Genomic DNA, 12,486 nt, shown 5'->3' on the forward strand with positions numbered 1-12,486 from the left:
GTTGCTGGAAAAGTGCAGCAGATGTGGGTATGCGTGGGTGTCAGCTACATTAAAATGCCATCTGCTCTCAAGTGACAGTAAAAGATCTTATATATTCTACCAAAATCACCACAGATTATCTAATCATCAGTGTGTGTGTGTAAATTGTTTCCTTTCATCCTACAGCCTAAACTTTATAAAAAAGTCTTATAGAAAACGTGTTAAGAAATGCACTCTCTTATCAGTGTCTAGCAGCAAAGAAGAAGAAATGAGGTCTTGAATCTTCTTAACTTGTATGGCTCAACCATTCCTTGCCATAAGTAGCCATCAAAGGAATACTCAATTTGATCTTTCCAATGTAGCAGAGAGTCATGAAATGTCAATGGTGACAGAAAGTACCCAGCATATGTGCACCATATTGATATAATATAGATCACACACAGCAGAAAATTACTTTTAAAAATCTGCATTTCTTAATGATTACCCATCTCCGACCAGGATACCAATTTTCTGTTTATATAATGAGTTTCAAGTGAATTAGGAAAAATATATCCATTGTCTGGTAAATTTACAAAGCATTCCTATTTATATAGATACTTTTAATGCTTATAAGTTTTTAAAAGTGTCACAGCCATTGTGCTCAACTTTATTAACATCAAAATCAGTAAGGCTGATGATAATTAATCAAGTATGAATGGCTTAATAGACTTTGAAAGGAATGTTAAAGAGAATGCAAGAATGCCAAAATGTTCTGGTCGTTGGAAATAATGTTTTGCATCTGAAAAAAGACCTGAGGGGTAACTTTTTCATGCAGACGGTGGTGGGTGTATGGAACAAGCTATTAGAGGAAGTGAGAGAGGTAGGTACAATTACAACATTTAAAGGCATCTACATGGGTATATGAATTGGAAAGGTTTCGAGGGATATGGGCTAAATGCTAGCAAATAGGACTAGGTCAGATTGGGATGTCTGGTTGGCACAGATGAGTTGGACCTAAGGGTATGTTTCGGTGCTGACAACCCTATAACTTATCTGTGTGGATTTTCATCAGAACTTCTTCAGACATATAAACGTTGTCTGAAATGTTACGAAAACCTGAATGTTTAATATGAAATATCATTTTAAACCTCAGGAACACGATAACTAACATTCTGAAATGCATCTGACTGCAATGAATTCACGAGGCTTAAAAACTGAAGAAAAATACCAAAGCAATCATTACTTAAATGTTGGTGTCGCATTTTTAAAATTTAAGATCAAACAATAATTATGAAAGTAGTGTTTAACGGAGTATACAACACTGCAGGACAACAAAAAGTTCTAATATGTCTCAGGGTTGACAGCAAATCTCGATCACAAATAAGCAGTTGCCCATATCCAACTTTTGTAATTTATATACAACAATCATCAAATGATAAAAAAAGACTCAGTTTCAGACAGAGTCTCTCAATGAATTGTCTTTCCCAGTTAATTTTTGTTTCTACTGAAGTTGTCAGATATCAATATAGACCATTCAGGTTTCTTCCTAGTTAACTCAAAAATGATAAGGACCATTTTCATTAAGTAAAGCTATACAAGTAAAGCATTTCGCATGAATGTCAGTTTTTGTTCTAATCATTTGTTTCTAAAAATACCACTACAGATTTGTTAAAAGCATCAATAAATTAAACATTCTTAAAAGGTTATGCGAATCAGTATTTGTTTGCTGTACTCTAAGCAACAAACCTTAAAATATTTAATCTCATTACTAGAGTTAAACCAATTGAAATGAATACCACTCACCCCCAAGAAAACGCTGTTAACCTCTATTTTTAACCCGTATTAATATGTAAACTTCGGAATTAAAATTAATTTTTCCCCTCATTAATCACATTGTTTTCCACTTGTTTAAATCATTGAACTTCATGGGAGGATGGGATATTGCACAAAGGCTATATTGACTTAAGGCAAAAAATATAGTAAATAGCTCACTTGATATCTTTGTGGGTGAATACTCTACATAGTACAGTCAGTGAACAGGACAGGACAGACAAGGTGTGTGCTCCGGACAGCAACTGTAGCACCACAGTTTCCAAGTATTGTTGGAAGTAACAACATTGGCATGAAATATTTCAGACCCACATAATTGAAAAGAAAACTTTAAATGCAAACCCTTTGAATTTATTTTACAGTATATACACAACAGGAAACATCTGAATGGATCATGTCAGACACAAATCAAAACATTTTGATCCCGATGACCACAACCAAATGAAAACATGGAAAAATATATAAAAAAGTAACAAGCCCATATATGCAATTATGTTGATACTTTGTACAAATATTAGGTACTGCAACTTGACTGAATCAGAATACCTAGAATACCAATAATGCTCTTGTGCCGAGTGTTTCCAACAAAACTTGTATCTACATGAGGTAGAAACACTAAACTAACATCTGCAGTGTATAAAGGAACATACAACAGTTTGGGAGACATTCTGAAGTATGTTTATAGATTTGGCAGAATAAGGCTTACACAAAGAAAATTCAAATTGAAAAACTAAAATGAGATATTTCAAACCCTTTCATTTAGAAAAATCATGTTTCAGTTACAAAAGTTATTGGCAGCTGAGAATGTATTACTGAGTGATAATAATGCAATGATATAGTGTTACATCAAAAGTTGTGTATACTTTTGTGATCCAAGACTTTCTGAACATTGTGTATTGGTTTCATAGTTAGTTTAAACTTTTTACAGTGTTTTCATTTATCCAAGTACAAAAAGTACAATCTTATTTGCTTTTGGAATCTTGCCAGTATGGGTTAACATGACGAGAGCAGAGAAAGGCGACTATCATATCTACTTTTTACCAAGTAAAATTCAGATGTCATCAGGATAGTAAATATTGGCCAACCCAATTTTTTTGTTTTTAAAACATGATATATAACAGACATCAACAGCTATTAAACTGCAGCATCCTTCTACTACTCTTAAAATAGGACAATTAAATCCAAATGGATGCCCCAGAGTTCACCACGAGTAAAATACATCACATTTTATCAGCATTATTGTGCAAACTTAATACCAGTGTACTTGCAAGGAAACTATTAAAACCAACAAGCATACAAATAGATGAAGGTTTGGATTATAATCCTTCAAGGTTACTCCAATTGATATCCAAATTACTAAATTACACTTAAAAATACAAGTGTTAGATGATTAGATGGGTATACTGCTCATTTCATGTTGCAAAATATATACTAATCTCAATTGAATAAAGTAAATTTCAAATAATTCCTTAAAAGCAGTACCCAAATTAACTTTTGCATCATGCAAACCTATACAAATCTGTACAGTAAAGATACTTACCTGTACACAATATGCACTATTATCTACATTAAGAGTTATAGGGTGTGACTTCAACAATATGAAGTACATACTGAAAAAAACTACACTTTTATGTACATAGATTACAAGCACTTGTGTAGCATTTTGAAGTTAAGGTGTTGTGGAACTTAACGTCCTCCACATAGGTTTCATGCCACAATAAATAAAATATTGATTTTTGTCTATGATAAATAGACGTCACTGTGGCTTCTGACAATCTCAAATATCCTTCAATGCTGAAGAAAGCAATTGAATTTTCTTTATGCACACTCCCATGCAAAACTCTGATGGCAGTTAGTAGCTGTTTTCATGGCCAGCCAAGATGTACAAGTTGCTATTAGCAGTTGGGTTATCTGTTGGTCTGCTTTCCAGCACCACAACCCTACAAAGAAATAAAAAGCATATTTAATAATTTATTTATTATCTACATTTATTCAAACACAAACCAAATCAAAATCACCATTCAAAAAAACTTGGGTGACTAAAGACTTTATCCTTTGTTCCATTCTACAGATCGCTAAGATTTTAAATGCAATTACAGATTTGTGCTGAGTTACATATCTCAGGTAGAGCAACTAATGACAGCTTGGCAATTGATCACAATATCCCCAAGCCTAACGGCTGAAAAGGACAAAAGGGATTTAAAAATGATTACTTACTCTTGTAGCAAATGGTTTAAGTGTAGATTGTAGGATGAACACAAGATGATCTCAAAATGCTTTGTGGATTGATCCAGCTGTTACTTTTGTAGGCTCATACATAAAGAACTGCACTTACCAGAGGCTACACTGCACTCATGCAGCTACCCCACCAAGAGTCAATGAGCGTGGTGCTGGAAAAGCTCAGCTGGTCAGGCAGCATCTGATGAGCAGGAGAGTTGACTTTTCAAGCATAAGTTCTTCCTGATGAAGAGTTTATGCTCGAAACGTTGATTCTCCTGCTTCTCGGATGCTGCGTGACCGGCTATGCTTTTCCAGCAGAACACCTTTTGACTCCGATCTCTAGCATCTGCAGTCCTCACTTGCTCCCAGCTTTACCAACAAGACCTATCGTGCAGTAAGTTGGGAAAAAAAGTCCTGGGCAACTTGAACATTGTTAGAATTGTGCACACTAATTAAGGAACTGTCAAAATCACAATCCCAATTGAATTTAACAACCATACTTCAATTAATGAATGATTCTACTGATCAGGACCAGATCATTTGATTGCGGTACCACCTTCCCAAATCAAAAAATACACCTTTAATGGATGACTAAGAAACATCACTATTTATGGAGAACCTGACTGCACAAACTAGTAATAATGATTATTAATATTCTAATTTACTTTTAAATGAACTCCGATAATTGTAACTACTTTAAACACGGTCTTCAAAGATTACCCACTACTCATTTTCTAGGCACTAATACTTTAATTTTACTTATCCACACACCCAAATGCAAAATATCTGTTGCAGCAAATTTAATTTATTCAGTATCAAAATCTACAATGTATTAAATATAACTCAGTCCAACCTGTTTCCTTATGCATTTTCACTACCTGACAGTAGATTGAAAACCTAGCTTTCTTTTATAAATATAAAATGAAGTGTAATCTTTTCCTCGAACTTCCGTCCAATGCAAAAGTGAAATGAAAATCTGTTTTGAAGATATTTAGCAATACAAAATGAGTAGATTGTTACTGCAGCAGCAGCATCATGTTTACTAACCTGTCAGAGCCTAAAAGTTTGAAGATTCTTGAATTATCGCATATTTCTTGTGTAATCTAGACAAAAAAATACATTTCCAGGATTAATTAGCAATACATTTACAACATATTAACAGACTTGGTCCTCAATTATGTTAGGACATATCAAATTTGACAGTTTAATATTGAGAGTAAATAACACTTAGAATTCTCATAATGGAAAACCTAGTCTTGTTCTAGAATGAAACAAGACACATTGTGTCTTGTTCAACAATCCAATAGGGATAATCAAACAGAAAGTAAATTGGAATAATCCAAACATGCACCATCATACTGATCCTTGTGGCAAATGTTAATATGGAAATAAATATATCTAATGAAAGTCTATTCCATTGATAAATACTATTCTCACTGGGAAGAGGCTGGAAACTATAGAACACTCTCTAAATATTGTTAACTCAACACTATTTAGAGTGGCTTGAGCTTCCATTTGTATTTAGTTTGTAATGTCAAATTATTATCAATCAAAAGGCTAGTTACAATACTTAAAGTTGCAGATGAAAACTATGTTCCTTGTAAAAATTTTGGCCACTGCATGGACCTCCAAGGTCCATGTACTACAGCAGCTTCTTGAAGAATGTCAATCTGCTTACGTAAATCCTTCAGCCACACAGTTTAGAGAGAACATTGGATGAGAATATTTATGACTTTTACCTCATTTGACTTAAAACTTCTCCCCTGCATTCCATGTTTCCAGAAAGCAAGAACACTATCCTGTAAACAAACTAAAAAAAGGAGAAATACAAGTTGTCTGCTGAATGCCAACTGGCAAGATCAATCCATAAACAGTCAAAACCAAAATGGCATTAACTATTAGGTTTCAACAATGTTTGAGATATAGATTAGCATTACAAAACTATACAGAAATACATTTTAAAACATAGCGAAGCCACTCACAGTGAGATGACATACAACCTTTTTGAACACCACACACTCTCAGCATTGTGTTTATGTCATATTAGGGGGCAACTCAAAGAAGCCAATTCCAGTTCATTGTTTTTCACCAATCAGCTGCCAAATGGAATGCTTTGATTTCAGGAGTAATATCTGATCACCACATGGCAAAAAACTCTCCTGTGAAAATGTAGAGTCCTTATAACTGCCAGTGGTTAGCACGCTGCCTCACAGCGCCAGAGACCCGGGTTCAATTCCCGCCTCAGGCGACTGTCTGTGTGGAGTTTGCACATTCTCCCAGTGTCTGTGTGGGTTTCCTCCGGGTGCTCCGGTTTCCTCCCACAGTCCAAAAATGTGCAGGTTAGGTGAATTGGCCATGCTAAATTGCCTGTAGTGTTAGGTGAAGGGGTAAATGTAGGTGACTGGGTCTGGGTGTGTTACGCTTCGGTGGGTTGGTGTGGACTTGTTGGGCCGAAGGGCCTGTTTCCACACTGTATGTAATTGTGGAATTCATTGCCACAGAGTGCAGTGGAGGCTGGGACACTAAATGTCTACAAGGCAGAGATTGATAAATTCTTGATGTCACAAGGAATTAAGGGCTACGGGGAGAACGCGGGTAATTGGAGTTGAAATGCCCATCAGCCATGATTGAATGGCGGAGTGGACTCGATGGGCCGAATGGCCTTACTTCCCTCCTATGTCTTATGGTCTTAATACATCTGAAAGCCAGTGATAACCAATAAAAATCTGAGGATAAGCAATATAATTATAATTTGTGCATCATTCATACATTTTATATATTGGAGTGAACAAAATGCAAAAAAAAAAATTGTATAGTACCCTGTTGCTGCACTTGACAACTTGTATACATAAAACATATTTGGGGCAATGACGTGCCCAAGGCACTTTGCAAAAGCATTGCAACAGCATTGTAAAACAAAATATGACACTGAGCCATATAATGAGATATTTGACCAATATTTTGGTGATTTGAGCTAAGCAGTTTTAAGAAAGGTCTAAAAGGAACAAAGTGAAGTACAAAGGTAGTCAAATGTAGGAGAAGTAATCCAGAACTTGGGATTTAGGTAACTGAAGGCAATGGTTATTGATGGTGGGATGATTAAAATCAGGATCTTTTGGACACTAGAATTAGCGGGGCACAGACACCATGCTGGAGATATAAGGAATTAAGAAACCATGGGCAGATCTGAAACTGAACATTGCTTAAGGTGGAATGAATGTAGGTCAGTGAGCACAGGTTAAGTTGTAACAAATGACTGAAGAAGTTGACAGCAGAGCTTTGGATAATCTTACATTTAAGGATGGAATGCGAGATAATAGCCAAAGGTGCATTGAAACGATCAAGTCCAAAGGCAACAAAAGCATAAGAGAGTTTCAGTAGCAGGTCAAGTGAGATGGGGGCAGCGTTATAGAGGTAGAAATATGGAAGTCTCAGAATTGACGGATATACAATCTTGGTGCTCTTCTAGGGCATCTGATGTGATACCGAAGCTGTGAACAAACTATTTAATCTTCGATCATTATCGGGAAGAGATGGAGTGAATAGAAAGGGAATGGAGTCTGTAGTGGGAACTATAAATTATCACAAAGTCTCTGTTCACCCAGTGCCGGATGCTAGTTCAGGATTCAACAGTCAAGAGGTGAGAGTGAGGACCAGAGGGCTGCTGGGAAGGTGAGTTGAAACCATTTAAAAAAAAAAAAACTTACCTTGGGTGTCAGGGCCTCCATTTGTCAAGAGGTGAGAACGAGGACCAGAGGGCTACTGGGAAGGTGAATGAAACCGTTTTATTTGGATAGTGGCTGAATCAGTGACACTACACGTTTAGTGTCTCCCACCTGCCCTCCTCCTCTAACAAAAACAACAGTCTTACTTAAGCTAAGACTAAAGCTAAAGTTAAGGTTGAAAATGGCAGGAGATCTCAGACCCATGTTCAGCTCCTCTTGCTCAATGTGGGTGCTCAGGCATACAGCTGATGTCCCTGGCCCTTTCACGTGCAGGAAGTATGTCCGGTTGCAGCTGTTGTTAGATCGCATGACGGCTCTGGAGCTGTGGATGGACTAACGTTGGACTATACATGATGCTGAGGGGGTTGTGGATAGTACGTTTAGTGTTTTGGTTGCACTGCAGATTAAGATTGTTGAGGGACTGGGTGACCAAAAGGCAGAGAAAAAGAGCAGAAAGGCAGTGCAGGTACCCCTGCGGTTGTCCCCTCCTAAACAGGTATACCGTTTTGGATGCTGTTGGGGGAGATGGCTCACCCGGAGAAGATAGCAGTAGCTAGGTTCACGGCACGGTGGCTGGCTCTGCTCTACAGAAGGGCAGGAAAAGAAAAGTGTGGAAGGGCTATAGTCATAGGGGATTCAATTGTAAGGCGGGGGAGGGGGGTGAGATAGGCAGTTCTGTGGTTGAAAACAAGACTCCCAAATGGTATGTTGCCTCCCAGGTGGATGGGTCAGGGATGTCTCAGATCAGCTGCAGAACATTCTCAAGGGGGAGGGTGAACAGCCAGTTGCCGTGGTGCATATTGGCACGAACAATATCAGTCAAAAACAGGATGAGATCCTACAAGCAGAATTTAAGGAGCCAAGTTAAAAAGTAGGAGCTCAGAGGTAGTAATCTCAGGATTGCTACCAGTGCCACGTGCTAGTCAGAGTAGGAATGTTGAATAAGCAGGATGAATGCATGGCTTGACAGATGGTGCAGGAGGGAGGGGTTCAGAGTTTTGGGACCGGTTCTGGGGGGAGGTGGGACTATTACAAATTGGATGGTCTCCACCTGAGCCGAACTGGAACCAATGTCCTTGGGGGCGCTTTTGCTAATGCTGTTGGGGAGGGTTTAAACTAATGTGGCAGGGGGATGGGAACCAAATGAGGAGGTTAGTGAACAGGAAGGAGGTAGCAACTAAAGTCTGCAAGGAACTAGATAATGAAGTCAGCGTGACTAAGGGGAAGTGGAGGTAGGGAGCAGATGATGAATGCAAAGGGACTGGTGATCTGAGGTGCATTTGTTTTAATGCAAGAAGTGCAGTAGGTAAAGCAGATGACCTCAGGGCTTGGATTAGTACCTGGGAGCATGATGTTATTGCTAGGACTTAGACTTGTTTAAGGGAAGGGCATGATTGGCAATTAAATATCCCAGGATATCAATGCTTCAGGCAGAATAGAATAGGAGGTAAACGGGTGGAGGAGTTGGATTACTAGTCAGAGAAATTATCACAGTTGTGCTGAAGGAAGACACTATGGAGACTCAAGCAGTAAGGCAATATGGGCAGAGCTCAGAAATAGGAAGGGTGCAATAACAATGTTGGGACTGTACTACAGGCCTCCCAACAGCAAAAGTGAGTTAGAGGTGCAAATATGTAAACAGATTATGGAAAGATATAAGAGCAACAGGGTGGTGGTGATAGGAGATTTTAATTTTCCCAACATTGACTGGGATTCACTTAGTGTTAGAGGTCTACATGGAGCAGAATTTGTAAAGAGCATTAAGGAGGGTTTTCTAGAGCAGAATGTAAATAATCCAACTCGGGAAGGGGCCATACTGGACCTGGTGTTGGGAAATGTGCCCGGCCATGTGGTTCAGTAAGGGATTACTTTAGGAATAGTGATCACAATTCCATAAGTTTTAGAATACTCATGGACAAAGACAAAAGGAAGAGTGCCAACTATACCAAAATTCGGCAGGAGCTAGGAAATGTAGATTCAGAGCAGCTATTTGAAGGTAAATCCACATTCGATATGTGGGAGGCTTTTAAAGAGAGGTTGATTAGAGTTCAGGAAAGTTATGTACCTGTGAAAATGAAGGATCGAAATGGCAAGGTTAGGGAACCCTGGATGACAGGTGAAATTGTGAGACAAGCTAAGAGGAAAAAGGATGCGTACATAAGGTCAAGACTACTGAAGACAGACAAAACTTTGGAAGAATATCGGGAATGTAGGACCAATCGGAAATGAGGAATTAAGAGGCTAAAAGGGTTATTAGATATCTTTAGCAAACAGGGTTAAGGAAAATCCCAAAGCCTTTTATTCATATATAAGGAGCAAGAGGGTAACTAGAGAAAAGGTTGGCCCACTCAAGGACAAAGAAGGAAAGTTATGTGTGGAGTCAAAGAAAATGGGTGAGATTCTTAATGAGTACTTAATGAGTACTTAATGAGTATTCACCGAGGTGAGGGACATGATGGATGTTGAGGTTAGGGATAGATGCTGGAGTACTCTAGATCAAGTCAGTAGAAGGAGGGAGGATGTTTTGGGTATTCTAAAAGGCATTAAGATGGACAAGTCCCCAGGTCCGGATGGGATCTACCCCAGGTTACTGAGGGAAGCAAGAGAGGAAATAACTGGGGCTTTAACAGATATCTTTGCAGCATCCTTGAACATGGGTAAGGTCTTAGAGGACTGGAGAATTGCTAATGCTGTCCCCGTGTTTAAGAAGGGTAGCAGGGATATGCCGGGTAACTATAGATCGGTGAGCCTGACGTCAGTGGTAGGGAAGCTGCTGGAGAAGATACTGAGGAATAGGATCTATTCCCATTTGGAAGAAAATGGGCTTATCAATAATGGTCAGGGAAGGTCATGTCTTACAAACCTAATAGAATTTTGAGGTGGTGACAAAGTTGATTGATTGAGGGGGAGTGCTGTAGATGTAATATACGTGGACTTTAGTAAGGCATTTGATAAGGTTCCCCATGGTCGGCTGATGGAGAAGGTGTCGCACGGTGTCCAGGGTGTTCGAGCTAGATGGATAGAGAACTGGCTGGGTAACAGGAGACAGAGTAATAGTCGAAAGGAGTTTCTCAAAATGGAGACCTGTGATCAGTGGATCTAGGGATCCATGCTGGGACCACTGTTGTTTGCGATATATATAAATGATTTGTAGGATGGTTTCAGTTGCCTGATTAGCAAGTTTGCAGATGACATCAGGATTAGTGTAGGGGGTAGCAGATTGTGAAGGGGACTGTCAGAGAATACAGCAGAATATAGACAGATTGGAGAGATGGGCAGAGAAATAGCAGTTGGAGTTCAATCCGGGTAAATGCGAGATGATGCATTTTGGAAAATTCAATTCAAGAGCAAACCGTACAGTAAATGGAAAAGTCCTGGGGAAAATTGATATACAGAGACATCTGGGTGTTTAGGTCCATTGTTCCCTGAAGGTGGAACGCAGGTCAGTAAAGTGGTCAAGAAGGCATACGGCTTGCTTTCCTTCATTGGATGGGGTATTGAGTACAAGAGTTGGCAGGTCATGTTACAGTTGTATAGGACTTTGGTTCGGCTGCATTTGGAATACAGTAAACTCCTGAAGAAGGGTTATACCCGAAATGTCAACTTCACCGCTTCCTGCATACAGTTCTGGACACCACATTGCGAAAAGGATGTGGATGCTTTGGACAGGGTGCAGAGAAGGTTCACCAGGAATGTTGCCTAATATGGAGGGTGCTAGCTATAAGGAGAGTCATAGAGTTGTACAGCATGGAAACAGACCCTTCGGTCCAACCTGTCCATGCCGACCAGATATCCCAACCCAATCTAGTCCCACCCACCAGCACCCGGCCCATATCCTTCCAAACCCTTCCTATTCATATACCCATCCAAATGCCTCTTAAATGTTGCAATTGTACCAGCCGCCATCACATCCTCTGGCAGCTCATTCTATACACGTACCACTCTCTGCGTGAAAAAGTTGCCCCTTAGGTCTCTTTTATATCTTTCCCCTCTCACCCTAAACCTATGCCCTCTAGTTCTGGACTCCCCGACCCCAGGGAAAAGACTTTGCCTATTTACCTTATCCATGCCCCTCATAATTTTGTAGGTTGAATAGATTAGGATTATTTTCATTCGAAAGACAGAGGTTGAGGGGGGAACCTGATTGAGGTCTACAAAATAATGAGACGTATAGACAGGGTGGATATCAAGAATCTTTTTTCCCCAGAGCGCGGAACTCAATTACTGGGGGTCACGTGCTCAAAGAGAGGGGAAAGGTTTAGGGGAGATATGCGTGGAAAGTTCTTCACGTAGAGGATAGTGGGGGCCTGGAACACGTTGCCAGCAGAGGTGGTAGAGGCAGGAACAATTGCATCACTTAAGATGTATCTAGACAGATACATGAATGGGCAGGGAGCAAAGGGATACAGATCCTGAGAAAATAGGTGGCAGGGTTAGATAGAGGATCTGGATCGGCGCAGGCTTGGAGGGCCAAAGGGCCTGTTCCTATGCTGTAATTTTCTTTGTTCTTAGTTTAGCTACAACAGATAAATTGAGGAAAGTGGTGACAAGATACAGCTGCTTTTTTGAACATGTCACTGAGGGACAGCATACTGTGATACTGTAAACTTCAAAATTTTAATCAGTGTTCAGGGATCCTAAGAATCAGAAATAACACTTTCTGGAATAAACTGTTTCCTGAGTTGAAAGGGACAAGAAGAAACAGTTATAAAGGAATTAAAGACAAAAAAAAATGGAATCCAAAGTAAACAAG

General features: G+C 39.3%; 1 protein-coding gene across 15 annotated transcripts in view; it reads right to left on the minus strand.

Annotated features, from left to right (window-relative positions):
• Positions 1 to 2,117: 2,117 nt before the first annotated feature.
• Positions 2,118 to 12,486, minus strand: part of LOC122552997 (mitogen-activated protein kinase kinase kinase kinase 3) — a 297,362-nt gene continuing 286,993 nt past the window's right edge. For all 15 annotated transcript variants that reach the window (XM_043696362.1, XM_043696366.1, XM_043696357.1 and 12 more), the window contains 3 exons: positions 5,748 to 5,818; positions 5,056 to 5,111; positions 2,118 to 3,728 (listed from right to left, as the gene is read on the minus strand). In XM_043696362.1, coding sequence (XP_043552297.1) covers positions 3,641 to 3,728; positions 5,056 to 5,111; positions 5,748 to 5,818 — 215 coding nt within the window. In that variant the 3' untranslated portion in view covers positions 2,118 to 3,640. The remainder of the gene's footprint in view (positions 3,729 to 5,055; positions 5,112 to 5,747; positions 5,819 to 12,486) is intronic.

The sequence above is a fragment of the Chiloscyllium plagiosum genome, chromosome 9 (assembly GCF_004010195.1).
Source record: "Chiloscyllium plagiosum isolate BGI_BamShark_2017 chromosome 9, ASM401019v2, whole genome shotgun sequence".
NCBI classification, from domain to species: domain Eukaryota; kingdom Metazoa; phylum Chordata; class Chondrichthyes; order Orectolobiformes; family Hemiscylliidae; genus Chiloscyllium; species Chiloscyllium plagiosum.